Source organism: Thermobia domestica, chromosome 12, assembly GCF_964235325.1.
Source record: "Thermobia domestica chromosome 12, izTheDome1.hap1.1, whole genome shotgun sequence".
NCBI lineage: Eukaryota > Metazoa > Arthropoda > Insecta > Zygentoma > Lepismatidae > Thermobia > Thermobia domestica.
Genome location: NC_137465.1, coordinates 178,202,955 through 178,219,469, shown reverse-complemented (window position 1 = coordinate 178,219,469; position 16,515 = coordinate 178,202,955). Strand labels below are relative to the sequence as shown.

At 37.4% G+C, this 16,515-nt stretch overlaps 1 protein-coding gene across 2 annotated transcripts in view; it reads left to right on the top strand.

Annotated features, from left to right (window-relative positions):
* The window catches only part of LOC145666868 (potassium channel subfamily K member 18), a 240,731-nt gene that overhangs the window by 163,708 nt on the left and 60,508 nt on the right, over positions 1-16,515 (top strand). The window contains exon 1 of one of the 2 annotated variants that reach the window (XM_081734450.1): positions 10,566-11,424. The exons of the other annotated variant lie outside the window; for it this stretch is intronic. Coding sequence (XP_081590576.1) covers positions 10,800-11,424 — 625 coding nt within the window. The 5' untranslated portion in view covers positions 10,566-10,799. Of the gene's footprint in view, positions 1-10,565; positions 11,425-16,515 lie in introns of those variants that run through there. 2 annotated transcript variants of the gene reach the window in all.

Genomic DNA, 16,515 nt, shown 5'->3' with positions numbered 1-16,515 from the left:
GATCTAGGATTTGCGACTTTGCAAATGAACTTACAAATATGAATACAGTAAATTTCATACAACTTTAATATATTCAAGGATAAACTCAAATGAAACTGCACATGCTTCGTTACACATTAATTATACCAAGACCAAGACCAAGACAAGACCGACTAAACAGTTGCCAAACTTTGCAGGTCATCAGGGCGCTCATTAGGAGAATAAGTCAATTAATTCCGTGAGTATACATGTCTATATCAGTGGCTTTGCTACACATAAGTGGTTAAAGATAAATATTCCCTAATCAGTGGCGTAGCACACTTTTGCCCCCCCCCCGCAAAGTATAGAGAAGGGGCCCTAGTTGTAAAGCCGACAGAAGTAAGGTTGAAGTGCTACTTCTTTAAATCTTTACTCATTGCAAGACTTCGGGGCCCCCTATACCTCGGGGCCCCCCGCACTGCGGGGGTTGCGGGGGCAGCTGCTACGCCACTGTCCCTAATATTTAGTATCAAGAAACATTGGAAGAAATATTTCCAGACCCGAACCCTAAGAAAAACACACATTAGTCAGGTTCTGCCAAGAAGCAGAGTACTTAATAATAGTAATAGTAGTAAGAAAGTCTAGGAGGCTTAGGTGGGCGGGTCATGTAGCTAGAATGGAAGAAAGTAGAAACGCTTTCAAAGTCCTGACTGGAAGACCAATCGAAAAACGACCATTAGGAAGACCTAGGCGCAGATGAGAGGACAATATTAAGATGGATCTCGCAGAGATTGGAATCCAAAGTAGAAACTGGATGCAGTTAGCTAAGGATAGAAGTCAGTTGAGAGCTTTTGTGAACGCGGCATTGAACCTCCGGGTTCCATAGGCCAGAGAGTTAGTTAGTTAGTAGTAAGGAAGTTATTTTAAAAAATAAAGTAAAAGTTACTACTTCTGGAAGAACAAACCATTAAAAAAGGTATAAGCAAAAAAGCATATATACTTAAAAACCAGAAGTTTAAGCTTTAAGGAATTATTTAAATTACTTAGCATTATTTTAAATAATTCAGGATTTTTTAAAGTATACTGGATAACACATACAGAATTTTAAATCAAATATCTTAGTATGTAAATATTGTAAATGGAAAGTAACCCTGTTTCGTGCTTTCCGGAGACGTTCATGTAATCTCTAAAGATTGTTTGAAAATGTATTAGCCAACTTTTAGTGCCATAGGATTTTAAGGCATAGTCTCTTTGTTCTTATTTCGAGTTATAACACAAGGAAGTTGTATTTTGTTGTCGCAGAGGGTTGAACTAGAGTACTTTGCAGATTCCGCAGTGCGCTGAATTTAGCAAAATAGAAACAGCTGTCCTCTACATTATTTCCCAAGATAGTTATAAAACTGCTACTCTAAGCACTTAATAGTTTCTTTTTCAATTGAGGTAATTCTTTTTCGACCGATCACTTACTCTCTTCACACTTGTTAAAACGTGTTGTAATAAAAAAGCTGTTCATTTATTTTTACATAAGATTAACCCGTCACTGGAGCAAAGCAAGCGTTGTTGAACATCTATTCTTACCAAACTCACATAAACTGATTATACACATACCACATTTTCATCGCTTAACCAATTCTTAACAGATTTTATACAGTGATAGTAATCGCTGTTGAGAACAACACGGGCAATTTAGATTCGGAATTGCACTCGTATCGGAGACTTTATTATCACCTTAGGTATTCTGCTCTTATTGGCAGGTCACTTGCTGCAACTGAGAAGCTTCCATGCTCCACAATTTTCCGCTAACCTCTTCGTCTTCACGTATGCTTTTTCTGTTTTCATATCGCCCATTAATTGTAGTATCTTTCGCCCCCTCTCTTTTCTGTCACCATACCCTCTAGCACGTCCCTCATGATAGAGTTCCTTCTTATCCAATGTCCCACCCAGCTTATCTTCCTCTTCTTAATAATATATAAAATTGTTCTTTTCTCATCTACCATTTTTAACACCCTCTCATTCGTTTTCCGCTCGACTCAGTTAATTCGCTCCACTCTTCTCCACACCCACATTTCGAAAACTTCCAGTCGTTTCACACCGCTTTTGCGTATTGTCCATGTTTCTGACTCATACAATACACTACTCCACACGGAGCATTTTATGAGTCTTTTTCTTATTCTTTATTCTAGGTTCCACAAAATAGTTTTTTCTTCCTCCTAAAGACTTCTTTCGTCATTCCTATCCCTGTTTTTATTTCACGTTCACATTTTATATCATTACTAATAATACTACCCAGCTATCGAAAACTAGTCACATGATCTCTTTTCTCCCCTTCCACTTTTATATTTGACATTGATACCTTCGTTCCAATCACCATGGCTTTTGTCTTTCTAACATTTATTTTCATCGGAGGCTTAATCGTTGAAAAACTATTTCCTCAAAAAAAAAAAAAAAAACTTCAAACTCATTAGTAAATGGTAACCAAAATTAATACATTAACAGTTACCACTAATGGCAATGGTATACAGTGGTCAGATATGGAATCGCATGTGCTACAGAGGAATAATCACTTCCTTCCCTAGAGTTCAACAGAAAATGAAAAAGATTCCAAATCACGTGAAACTGGTCCAACAATTAAATAGAGTTTTGGAACAGAAAATAGGGTGGAATCAAGGGCGCCGATCCTGGGGGCCAGGTTGACCTGCCCCGCCCCCAAAGCTCATGTGGGTCCCCTATTGTATTTATGAATATACAATATTTGGCATAATTTGAGTGCAAATCGTCTTAAAATCCTTATATATATGCCTACTGCATCTGAATGCCCCCCCCCCCAAATTTACAGAAAAATCGGCGCCCTTGGGTGGAACCTTGTCCGATTCTTTCTGTGCATGGACATTTCTTCTCATGGGTGACTATGGCTGATACCCCTAATAATAATATACCCACGAGACGAGAAATGGAGTTTTCTCTTCTCGTCTCTAAATGTTTATAGGAGCCTTGCTTCGTCTCGTTTTGTAAATGTATGAACAAATTGGATGCACAGATTGTTTTCTTAATTTCATCTACAGAGTGTCCCAAAAGAGATGCAACCCAAACTTTCTTCGAATATATTTTTTGAAGTAAAAATAATAGAGACATAACTGTTGTGATAAATGTTACCGTTATCTATGGAGATATTTTGAGAATAAAACCAATGAGATAAATCGTAACGTTGAATTTTAGTAATTGTTTAAATGACCAAAAGTGTAATTAACAAAATTTGCAAATTACTTACAATCAATTGCGAGAAATATTAAAAAAGAGTTAATCGCGGTAATTCATAATGTAGATGTTTAGTACGCATCAATATTTACCGTATGAGACAAGAACAGCATGTTGTTTTGCAGCCCTGGCAGTTGAAAAGGCTATTTTTTACGTATTCAGAAAAAAAAGTATTTTTAAAATAAAATAGTGCATTCTAGTTACAATATTCCATGTGCATGTTCAATAGGCCCTGGATACATAGAGTTCGATCTTAAAAGTGTGTGGAAAAGAAACCATTGGGTAGAGCAATAAAAATGCTACGAGATAATTTAAAGCAATATCTTAGTTAGGTGGGTTGGAAATAAATAAAGAAGAGAGCGTCTCTCCCATGGTTGACGAACATACGCAACGAACATACGCACCGTAGATAGTAGTTGGACTTCAACTAAACCCAACAGGGTTCTCTGCATGCAGTTAGAAAGGATTCTGTTAAAGCATGGGGGAAGAATTGGGAGAACCCAGAGAAAACTCACTCACATCCGAAAGTGCTGAAGAATTTTGACTATGAGAGAGGGAAGAAACCGATTTAGAGAACCCGGAAAAATATCTTTATTGGAACATGCTCAACAGGTTGGCAAAACTACCGAAGAAGATGGAGAAAACGCAACTCTAATGTGTATGTTGGTCTGGAGGAAAAGGATGATTATAATGCTAGGTATGGGTTAGTAGGATGTTATTAGGCTTGCTCACGAGACCAGACAAGACAGAATTTTCGTAATGGCATACGAGAAGAGTCACAATCTTCGTGACGCGATACGGCATAAGACAAAATTTTCGTGACGCTATACAAGATGAGACAGATTTTTCGTAATGGTGTACGAGAAGAGACAGAATTTTCGTGACGCGATACAAGATGAGACAGATTTTTCGTAATGGTGTACGAGAAGAGAGAGAATTTTCGTGACGCGATACAAGATGAGACAGATTTTTCATAATGGTGTACGAGAAGAGAGAATTTTCGTGACGCTATACAAGATGAAACAGATTTTTCGTAATGGCGTACGAGAAGAGAGAGAATTTCCGTGACGCGATACAAGATGAGACAGATTTTTCGTATAACGGTATACGAGATGAAACAATTTTCGTGACGCGATACAGGATGAGACAGATTTATCGTAACGGTATACGTGAAGGGACAGGATTTTCGTGACATGAAACAAGATGAGACAGACTTTTAGCGACATGATACGAAATGAGACAGAATTTTCATGACAGTGCGCGAGATGAGACAGAATTCTTTCCATGGAAACCGATACATCTTTTGAGATAGCAGTTTCAAGACAACTCTTCAGGACAGACAGTCTCGGCTCTTGTTCCGTACACTTAACATTATTTTCATTCAGCATTATTTTCATGTAATCTGCTTTTTCACAGCAATCTGGTACTGAACGATATTAATATCGCATTAGTTTTTCATGTGGGAGGTGGGTAACAAGAATCAAAACTAAATTGATTTTGCAAAGAGCAGGATATAGGAAATGGGTTTTATTTCTGTGGCGATGAACTTTTAGGTTCCTTAGATCATACACTTAACTATATTAATTAAAAAGAACAACAGAACTTCCAATTGTTTTCTTTCTTTTTAAATGTAGTGTGATTCTTTGGCTTTGCCTCATAAAATTTAATGATCGTCGCTTCGAGCAACTTTATAGCTCTCGCAGGATACGTTCACATATGATGCCGAAATCGATCTTTTTTACACGTTCTCGTTCTCGCCTTCCCGGTTGGTTAGAAGGCATCCGATGGAAGTGGGAAAGAGAGAAAGAAAGAAAAAAGGCAAGGACTGTGTGCTTTCCTTGCATATTGCTTCAGAATTTCCAGACAGATAAGCTGGTGCATTCTAAATAAGCTATTCACGCTTCGAATCTCAGCTACAGTCTATCCTCATGAGGGAAAAGGAAGCAGAAAGTGGAAAAGAAAGAAGCAAACAAGGCCAGATAACAAAAGAAAATAATGTCGTGTTTATATACAAAGCTTTTCTTCTTGTTTCAACATATACCAAGTAATATCAAATAAATACAGATTTAAGTTATGCTAACGTACTATGTGGTAAGTTCAATAGCGAATTGTTTCGTAACTTTAAAATTAAAGTAATTGTCATGTTTTGTGATTTTAAATTTGTCAACTTTAACACCAAGATATTTAAAGTCGTGAACAAGGATAACTGTCATTAACTTAAATAGCTTTATCTTTCGGTAATAATAAAAGGAAAAGTCACATGCATTTTTCTATTTTCTTTTACACAAGCAGAAAACATTTACATATTGAATATGAATAAGACAACCTGTACGGAGGCAGATCTCCTGGCATATAAACTCCTCGTCTATTTATTTCCTTTTTATAACAAAATTAAAGGTTTTAACTTACGGGATTAATTAAGAAAATAAAACAGCCTTATCCGTCATCGTTGTTGACTAATTATTTAACTATGATTCCTTCTGAGAAACAATACCAATCCGAACTAGCCTCAATCAGTATTTTCTCCCTTTGTTTATTTTCCTATTCATTTATATATCTTGTTTGGCCTTTCGCCTGTTGCTTTTATTCTTGAATCTGTTTGTTTTTGACTTTCAATATTCTTCCTAGTCTTTGCTTCCTGGAAAGTGAAAATTGCCTGTTTTCCAGGAAGCATTCCTTAAACTTATTTTTACAATTGTATACTAAAATTTTAATAGTCCAAAATTATATCAGAATGTAGTCACAAGATCAAGCTGAGGATATATTATGAGTTTACTGGATACTATGAAAGTAAAGGCAGATTTGGAAATCAAATAAAGCCTTTAGTTCAATGTTGGACCTGCATGCTATGTGTAATGCTATACGTTCTACGTTTACAAGTACGTCCGTTACTATTTGGATTTATTTGTCACTGTTACGTTAGTTTTTTGGATTGCGGGTTTAGCGTCCCTTTCAGCAGCGAGGCTGTATGGGACGCGGACGTACAGCTTAACGTGTGATCCGAGCGACATAAGCTTTTTCCGGATATCAAATCCAGGTCTCCCGTGTCCGAAGATGCTTACACTAACCAAGGATGTTATAAATAGAGGATCTGCCCATATATATTTTCATTCTATTAAATCAATGAAGGCAAAAAACAATCGAGCATCGGCACGTCTGATTGGTTACTCTCATTTCTGCCATCGTCTGATTGGCTATTTCGTTTCCGCCATGATTGTTGGCTCAAAACTTTGCGATGCTATTGGGCGGAGTGGGCAGAGTAGGGGTGGCGAAACTATGACGAATGGTTTCAAGATTTTGTTGTAAGGGCAGATCCTCTATTTTATAAGATCCTTGACTCTAACCATAATAACTACTAGGACTTGGGAAGCCTAAACTCTACTCCAATCATAGAATTGCTTTTCCACACATATAATACATCGGAAGAATTCAGCACGATTCGTGGAGCTGCCTTCCGGACGCATATTTCAGGAAACATAAAAGAACAGAAGTTCAGCAAAAATGTTGCCAAATTTAGAAGACGTGGCGAACGAGAGACAAACAACTATAACACGAACACTAATTCGAATTAATCGGTGACAATGTTAATAGCAAAAATATAAAACAGTGACAATAACAATAAAAACAAAATGAAACTTAGGGGCAATCAGACAACACTGCAGCCTCATATATTTTCCGTATACCGCGAGAGACGACACTAGCAAAATTTCATGGGCGGGGATTGATGACCGGGACACGCCCTCGCATTCTATTGCAAGCTGGAATTGGTAAATCTATATCAAGCTTCATGACTCCTTGCGATTACTGTAGTATTACTCATGATATAAGAAATTTGTCGTTTCTAAATGAAGACAATCGTGCAGGGGAGGAGTACTTTTTCTAACGCGAGACGAGACGGAAAACATTGTCATCTCGTTTCAGAGAGGAGAAATTTCTTGAGTTTCGTGGTCGACACTAATAGCTCTCAAATTCTGTTTTAGAGTTAAATGATTCATAGTGTAAAAAGTATACATATAGAAAATGATTGTACGAAGATAATAATGAGAAATTGGCTCTTACAGAAATAGAGTGTACACGACATAAACTGCTGTCCTCGGGAAATAGGCTGCACGTGACTATTGCAGTCAATTTATATACTTAGTTTGTGGTAGCATAACATTCGGTGTGAAATACATGACACGCAAATGATTTGGTGCTTTAAGTCAGCAATTGGTACAAATATAATTAGTGCATTCTGGTTTCTCATGAGAGAGAGAGGAAAAGGGAAGAAAATGGTCTCGGCAGCAGTTCGTGTCTAGTTGTCACTGTTTCCATAAGGGTGAATTTCCCTCAGCACGAAAATGTAGTTAGTTCGGTCTGGCTTCAGACAGCTCAAATATGATTTAAGTGTTGCTATATCACCCCGTTCAAAGAATTTTCGTGACGCGGAAGGATTCTGATCACTTCCAAATGAATTTTAAAAAATACAATATAAATTTTGTACACAAATTTACAAAACGAGACGAGAAAGAATTTTTCGAGAATCGAGACGAGACAAGAGTTTAAAAAAATAATGAGACAAGACGAGAAAACCGTATTTTCCCATCCTATTTCCTGGGCTACGCTAACGCTAAAAATACAACCACGAAGGAGCTTGAGTCATTGTTAGGAGTGTTTAAAGGGTCGCGGTGGCTCAGTGGTAGAGCGTTCACTTCTGGTGCTCGGAGTCCCGGATTCGATCCCAGCTCCCGCCAAATGAACTTTAGGTGGACAAACACCGTGTACGTGGGTTTTCTCGAGGTTCCCCCGTTTCCTTCCACTTTCTTCATTCCACCATTTCATTCATTTCTCATAATCACCGTCTCCTTTAGCCTAAACGGCATAGGCTAAGCGTGGGACGTATAACTCAAAGATTTCATTTTTTTTTTTCATTTCATGTTAGGAGTGTTTGTTATGACTATAGTGTCATTGTCACAAGTATGTTTGTCATCGTCAGGAGTAGACAAACAGCAATGGATGCGATCTGCTAGTTAATACTGTATTTTTTTTACATATACTGTAAATAAATAAGATAAATAGATAAAAAATTATTTCAGCAAAATGGAAATTATTATTGGCAAGAAACGATACACTTTTTAACCTTATAGAAATTATTTTTTTCTCGAAAATTACTTGAGAATTCACCCGAAAGCATTTTATTTTGGTCAGACTGATATGACCTATCCATGATATATATGTCTTATCTTTGGATAGTTTTATAGCTAAACAAAAATTATAGTCTAATACCTAATTATAATTTTAGAATATATCTTATTAATCGTACTCTATACTAGTGGTTCTCAACCTTTTTTGACTGACGAAACTTTTCTGAAAATCCAAGTCATTGGGACACCCTTATTTAATATTTTTGATTATAAATAATAATAATAATTATTATTATATCTATTATAATAGTGAAACAAATTAGTTTTTATGTATAGTCATTATAAAAACTAATTGGTTTCACTATTATAATAGATATTAATAATAATAATATCAAACAAGAGTGCCCTGGATTATCAGATAAGTGTCGTCAGTTATAAAAAGATAAGAATCACTAGTATAGAGTAGAAAATATGTTTAATAATATATATCCTAAAATTTTAACTATTGATCATTATTGTTACCGCTGCAGATGTAGACTAATACAGTGTGTCTCGACTTTTAAATTCTAAAACTTCGCAACATACCTGAGTGAGCTGGGGGCCGCGGTGGCTCAGTGGTAGAGCGTTCACCTCTGGTGCTTGGGGTCCCGGGTTCGAACCCAGCCCCCGCCAAGTGGACTTTGTGGTGGACAAACACCGTGTGCCTGGGTTTTCTCAGGGTTCTCCCGTTTCCTCCCACTTTCTTCATTCCACCATTTCATTCATTGCTCTGCATCACCGTCTCCTTTAGCCTAACCGGCATAACCGTGGGTATTTCATTTCATTTTTTACCTTAGGGAGCTGTGTAACAAACCAGTGTGTCGCGACACTTCAGTTGAGAACCACTGTTCTATATATCTCCTTACTATAATGTCATAATGATAGTTACCACTCAGTACCAACATAATTTTAAAGGTGGCATGTTTATTGTACAGCAGCAATTTTTAGGTGTACAAAAGAACATTTTTCGACTTTTTATTCGCAAACTACGCATGAGGATTTAAATTCACTCATATTAATTTGTTCAGTTCAGTGAGATGTATGAATTGGTTTGTCTCATTCTTTAGATACGTTAAACACTAATAATATTAAAGAATCTCGTTAAAACTAGACAAATAGTTGAGAAACAAAATGTAAAATGAAATGAAATCTTCAAGTTTTACATAACATACTCATGCCGGCTAGGCGAAAGAAGACGGTAACGGTGAGAAATGAATGAAATGTTGAATGAAGAATGGGAGAACCGAGAAAAACCAACACACACGGTGCTTCTCCACCACACAGTTCACTTGGCGCGAGCTGGGATCGAACCTAGGACCTCATGCACCTTAGGGGAACGCTCTACGACAGAATCACCGCGGCCCTAGTTGAGAAACAGAATTCAATGGTGAAAGAATTTATTTTGGAGATAACGGTGGTATGGCTGAAAAGTACAGAAAATTGCATTTTTCTTAATTTACTGAAAACTGTACTCAAATTGTCCTTTAATTTTAAAGTTACTTACAAAACTATTTTCATCAAACGAAAAGATTTTTTGTAGCTGACTGTACCTTGTCTTCTCATGACACACACACACACACACACACACACACACCAAGACCGCCAATCCGCCCCCCCCCCCAAAGTTCACGTGGGCCCCCCTATTCTATTTATGAATATACAATATTTGGCATAATTTGAATGCAACTTGTCTTAAAATCGTCATATATATACCTTCTGCATCTGAATGCCCCCCCCCCCAAATTTACAGAGAAATCGGCGCCCTTGACACACGCACACTCATACTGTTTGTTATAATACAATAAATACTCTTTCTTGATTTTCTAACGATAAGAAATTTTAAATGTCTTGTAACTGTGTAGAAATATCATAGAAATTCAAATAAATAAATAAATAAATAGGACAGACTTTACTAAATTTCGATATTTGAAGAAGAAAAGGGTTAGAGCAAATAAAAAGAATAGTGCAAAGAAAAAAGAAAGGAACCTAAAACATGCTTCTCTAATTGATTACGTTTAAGAGCTTTCCATCAATTTATTATCGCACCACGCCCATGCAATGCAATAATTTAAGATCTTTCTTTTCATTTTTTCTTTCTATCTTTTTAATCCACAATGATAGAGTATTTGGTCATAGTTAGAAACACTGTCGGCTGCCTCAAGAGCTGCAGCACAGAGCTCCAACGCTCGCTCGACAACCTTCAGTTGTTTCGGTGGCGCGTCCAGGCAAAGGTGTGTGTATGTGTGTTTGTGTATGAGTGGGTTGGGTTAGATTGGCAAGAACCGGTCCGGTCGGGATATTCGGTGTATGCCGTGCCGCGTTTCCGTGTGAGATTGAGAAAGATTTATTCGTGTGGGTAATTTTTATGAGTGTTTTTTTATTGTTTTATTTTATATGTATTTTATATTTTGATAACCGGAAAAAATGAGTGAAGTGATACGTCGACCTGCTGCCCTCAAAAAACAACAACAACAAAAACCGGATCTTTTACCAGAAACACCACCAGCGGTTGTTAATGATGACGAAAAGGTGAAAACCGAACCGGAAGAGAAGAAAGAACTTGTGATAAATGACGAGGAAAAACAAGAACAGGTTAAAACAATTGAAGAACCGCCTCGTCCATCTTTCCGGGAAAATTTGAAAGAATTCCTTCGCGAAATCCGAAGTCAATGGAAAATATTTGTGTACGATAATCATAAAGAATGGGCGATTCTTATGCAGCAGCGCAATCACTGCCTAGCTGAGCTGTTGTTGGTATTTATTTATTGTGGACTTGGTGGGCTGATATTTCGATTTACGGAGGGGGCTTTTGAGTCATTCTACAAATGTGGTGTTAAGAGAGTCAAACGTGATTTTACTGACTTACTGTGGATCAAAAGTCATAATTTGCGTGAAGAAGAATGGAAATCATTGGCCAGGCGAAAATTGATGGACTTTGAGAACCAATTGCAAGCAGCATATGATGCAGGCATTAATACCTACTCGGGGAGAAGGTCATGGAATTTCCTCAATGCTGTAGTTTACTGCATAACTGTGATCACAACAATAGGTGAGTCAAATGATTACGTCATGATCATACATTGACATCATATCCGGTATTTGATTTATTGGTGATCTTGTTTTGGTAACAATCATTTTATGCAAATGTGTCATCATTATCATAATAGGTATTTTGCCATTATTGGTATGTAGTATGGGGGCCGCGGTGGCTCAGTGGTAGAGCGTTCACCTCTGGTGCTTGGGGTCCCGGGTTCGATCCCAGCCCCGCCAAGTAAACTTTGTGGTGGACAAACACCGCGTGCGTGGGTTTTCTCGGAGTTCTCCCGTTTCCTCCCATTTTCTTCATTCCACCATATCATTCATTACTCATCATCACTGTCTCCTTTAGCAAAACGTGGGACGCAAAACTCAAAGATTTCATTTCATTTTTGGTATGTCGTATGAAAAGCTGCAATGTACCGTGGTCCTCAGCTAATCTCGTTTTGACGAAAGATTGTCTTAATAGTCGTTGAACCATATCTTTAATGGAATCTTTAAAAAGACGATAAAAAAAACTTTCCCAATTGCTTGAAAGGCTTGAACCGTCTTTACACAAACTTAAGTCCCTGTAGGGTCTGAGAATACAATGGAGAAAGGAAATTAACTTTCTGTGGGTGTGACCACAGATTCGATTCTTGCCTCTGACAAGTAGGCCACCTGATCCCATTTAAGCTTAAATCAAAGCCTTGCCCGCTGAAAAATCATCATCATCACAGGTATTCTGCCTTTATTGGCAGGTCACTTGCCGCAGCTGAGAAGCTTCCATGCTCCACGGTCCTCCGCTAACCTTTTCGTTTTCGCGTATGATCTTTCTGTTTTAATATCATCCATTAATTGTAGTCTCCTTCGCCCCCTCCCTCTCTTTCCCGCCACCATACCCTCTAGGACGTCCTTCATGATACAATCTCTTCTTAGGCAATGTCCCAACCAGTTTCTCTTCCTCTTCCTAGTAATATCTAAAAGTGTTCTTTTCTCACCCACCATTTCTAACACACTCTCATTCGTTTTCAGCTGAAAAAGAGAGGTTAAAATATAATCAACAAAGATAGTCTGTTTACAAATAATGTCCCAGGTAATTTCCTGTTTTGCTCTTTACGAAATTTGGTTTACCAAAAACTCTTTCATATATTTACTCTGTGTGGTCCGTCCAGAAGAGAAAAAAATCCCAAGAAATGAATTTTGGTCGGGATGTAGAGGACCAAAAGTTACCAATAAATTTTGTTGATGGAGGTGATCCATCCAGTAAATCCCAAGAGATATGGACAATCAAAAATTGATTCTCCAAGTATTCTTACGGGTGTAATTACGGATATCATTCGTACTTGATAGACTAACCGCAGTGCTGTTGAGATTAGCGGGTTTGTATAATTCTCAGGATTTAAGATACAAATCTGTCCGAAGGATACCATGTTAAATTGAATGACCTTCTATTCAATAAATCTAAAGATTTAAATGTTTTCTGTTTTAAAATATTTATTTATCTCAAAGTATATTTCATTTAATTTGAGTTAAAATGCTATATTGAAGCGTAAGATTGGTAACATTTAGTTTGTTAATGAGTTTGGTTTATCAAACCAAACTCCTTCACGGGATATACACTAACACTGCTACTCGTTATCTGTCTACATTATTATTCTCTCCTCTAATTTAGTTCCAAGACAGATGAGTAGGTCTTGATGCTGTGATTCGAGAAATTTTGGGTCCTACCCCCGCAGGTTCACACTCTGAAATTTTGTTTTGGGGGTTCCGAAATAAAAACATTGGGAGGGGTCCAGACTAGTGGAACCGCCCTAATGCACCTCTGGTATAGACAAAATGCTAGTGCCTTAAAAAGAACCACAAAGTTAGGGATCTGGACCAAGTGGACCCCCCTTTTTGTAGGTCCGCCCCTGTATCCCAGGTACTTAGGCAAGAGTGGATAGTGAAGTGTGCTTGCCTTATCACTCGAGCACCGTGCCTGCAGTTTGTTTTTTGCTTCAACCAATAAAGTAGCCACTTGTAACTAAAATGTTAATTCACCATATGTTTATAATGAATTAAAACAATAGAAATATTCAAATCAGTTGTAAAATCTTTTAATGTTCCATGTTAACTACCAACGAAATGAAATCTATTTCGTAAATATATTGATATCACGAGATGGTTACCACAGTTTTGTAAAAAATGTTCTTGACGCTTCGTGTCTACATCTGTTGACACTGTGAGAATTATAAGGGGAATGAGAAGGAAATTTCCTTTGGTAATACTGGATGTTACTATAATCAAAGGAGATTTCCCCTTATAATGAGCGGCGAAAATCTGACTCCAACATTGGTGGAGAGGACAGGTAAGACCGTTCCCATATCTTTTAAACCGATATTCAAAATATTTATGAAGTTAAAAAACAATACTGTGGAGGATCAAGGGAGCAGAGTTGTCTTCAACATTGGGAGGCGGGAAGATTTGAAGCTTGTTCTGGGAGGAAAACCTATTTCATCTCATTTTCCTTTGTGGCAATCAGACACAAATCATTACACTTCTCCCCAAAAAAACACATTTTAAATCGGATTATAGGAGGGGACAGTCCCTCAGTTCCAAGATTAGAGGGGACATGTCCCCCTCAACCCCCGTGCCATTTGCTCTAGTGCTTGTAATACACACACAGTCAACAGATGTAGACACAAAGCGACAAGAAAATTTTTACACAACGACTGTGGTAACCATAATATAACTCGTGATAGATTTACGAAATAGATTACATTTCGTTGCTAGTTAACATAGAACACTGAAAGATTTTACAACTGATTTGAATATTTCTATTGTTTTAATTAATTATAAACATATGGTGAATTAACGTTTAACTTGTAGCTACAACTGGCTACTTTATTGGTTGAAGCAAGAAAAAAAGGTGACTCCAGCGGGAATCGAACCCTGGCCCCTTCGCACGTGAGTCACAGATGCTACTGATTCTGCTACGCCGTCACTTGATAAATTTGCGCAACGTACGGCATATGCGGCGAGTCGAAAACTTTAAGACGCTTTTTGTCCATTAAATTAGCCCATTGCGCTCTCCGAATTTGTAATATGAACACTTTAAATGTGCACTATCACCTTGCAAAAAATGGCCCCGAAGTTCATTTACCAAAGTCTGCTTTCTCCTTGTTAGTCGGGAAGTCTAGAGAGACAACTCCCTGCTTCACAAAAAATCTCAACTTCTACATAACTTCCTATAAAAATTACATCCCTTCACCTAGTGACAAAAATGAAAACGTATCAAAGATTCTCCATCTAAGGAAAATCCCTTTAATCGTATTTACATCTAGAAACACATACACTTCACCTGCATTTCTTACATTACAAAAATGAATATACCTAGGTACAGACAGGGATCAGATAAGAAAAAATTAAGGTTTTGAATGCTAGGACCTTTGTAACAGGAAAGGATATGGTCAGTGGCGTAGCAGCTGCCCCCGCAACCCCCGCAGTGCGGGGGGGGGCGACGTATAGGGGGTCCCAAAGTCTTGCGATGAATAAAGATTTAAAGAAGTAGAACTTCAATCTTACTTCTATCGGCTTTACAACTAGGGTCCCTTCTCTATACTTTGCGGGGGGGCGCAAAAGTGTGCTACGCCACTGGGTATGGTCAATATATCTTCTCCAAGTAGATTTCGGTGTCATCATATGTTTTGATTCAAGTAATTTAAAAGGTGTGTAGGTTACCTCCCGAAGTTCACTGTTGGCTACTGAAGAACTTTCAATGTTCGAGTCTTTTATTGTTGACTCCTTCCCTCGCAATTGTGTTAGTTGGAAACGCAATGATTCCTCTTATTGCTATGGTCTTACGTTTCACTTACGAAAAGGAAAAGAAAAAGACAAAATAGTTTTGGTACACAGAGTGGGCACAAAGTCGCTTTTCGTCGGAACTAGTATATTTGGGAAAGGGGCTTTGTAATCATCCTGTAATATATATGAATGCAATTCATTCTACCTTTGGAACTGCTTTGCCTTAATTGAAAAACAAAATCTGATATTCCTAAATTTAATTAACTTCCTATAACCTTGATCTTTTTAAATCCTCGTATACCATTATAAATAATAACTATACTGAAACTGTAGCATAATCAGGGTCGTAGCTTGGGGCGGGCAGGGGGCAACTGAAAAGGAAGCTCCTCGCCGTTTGAGGGGGGCCCATTTTAAGCCAACATTTTCTTACTCTATATACGATACGAACCTGAAATTATAAATGAAACATCAAACAGGTTCACTACATTACATAAACAAAACAGCACACACATGGGCGGCGATTAGGGGGGGCAGTTGCCCCCGCACGTTTTTGAAGTAACCAATTAATGTATATAGTTTCATTTGGAAATGTAACGATTTTGTATGTGTTACTGATTAATAGGAAAAAATGCTGCCATATAATATTTGCTGTTGCGTGAATACGTATTGGTTGTCTTCCTGTGGAGTAAAGAAAGCTACAGTAATTGCGTTTTAATCGCCACAGAAAATAACCCCAAAAAATAACCTATTGGAGCACAATTTCAGCATACTTCCATTTCTTCTTACAAGGGCTCGATATGTTAGTGAGCCGCTTTGAAGCTAATCGAAAGAACATTATGCAAAAAAGTAGGGCCTATTTCACAAGTTATTCTTTAATTGCACAAAAATTGACAGTTCCTAAAATGTCTTTTCTTCTTTCTAAAGTAAGGAATATCGATTAAAAAGAGCGTGATAAGAAACAACTTCTACCTTTTCCATTGTTTTGTAGTGTAATATACGAGTGAAGTGTTGTGTTTAAGGATGTACGAGTGTATATACAATAAAATTTAGTAAATTGAACATAATTCTAGGTTTTAAGTTTATTTTGTATAACTGAAGTGTGGATTGATTCTAAGTATTGTGTTTTGATGTGTTCCAAGAAATTAAAACTGCACCTAATGGCAACGAACATATTTCAAGAAGTTGCAAAAGCAAATATTTCTTTAAATGTCGTAGCATATGCTTGTAGTATTTACTGCCTTTCATTTTCTAAGAGTAATAACATACATTTAATAGCATGTGTGGAATTAAATATTAAGTTTTTCATTAATCCTTAGTTTCAATATAACTTTTGCAAAAC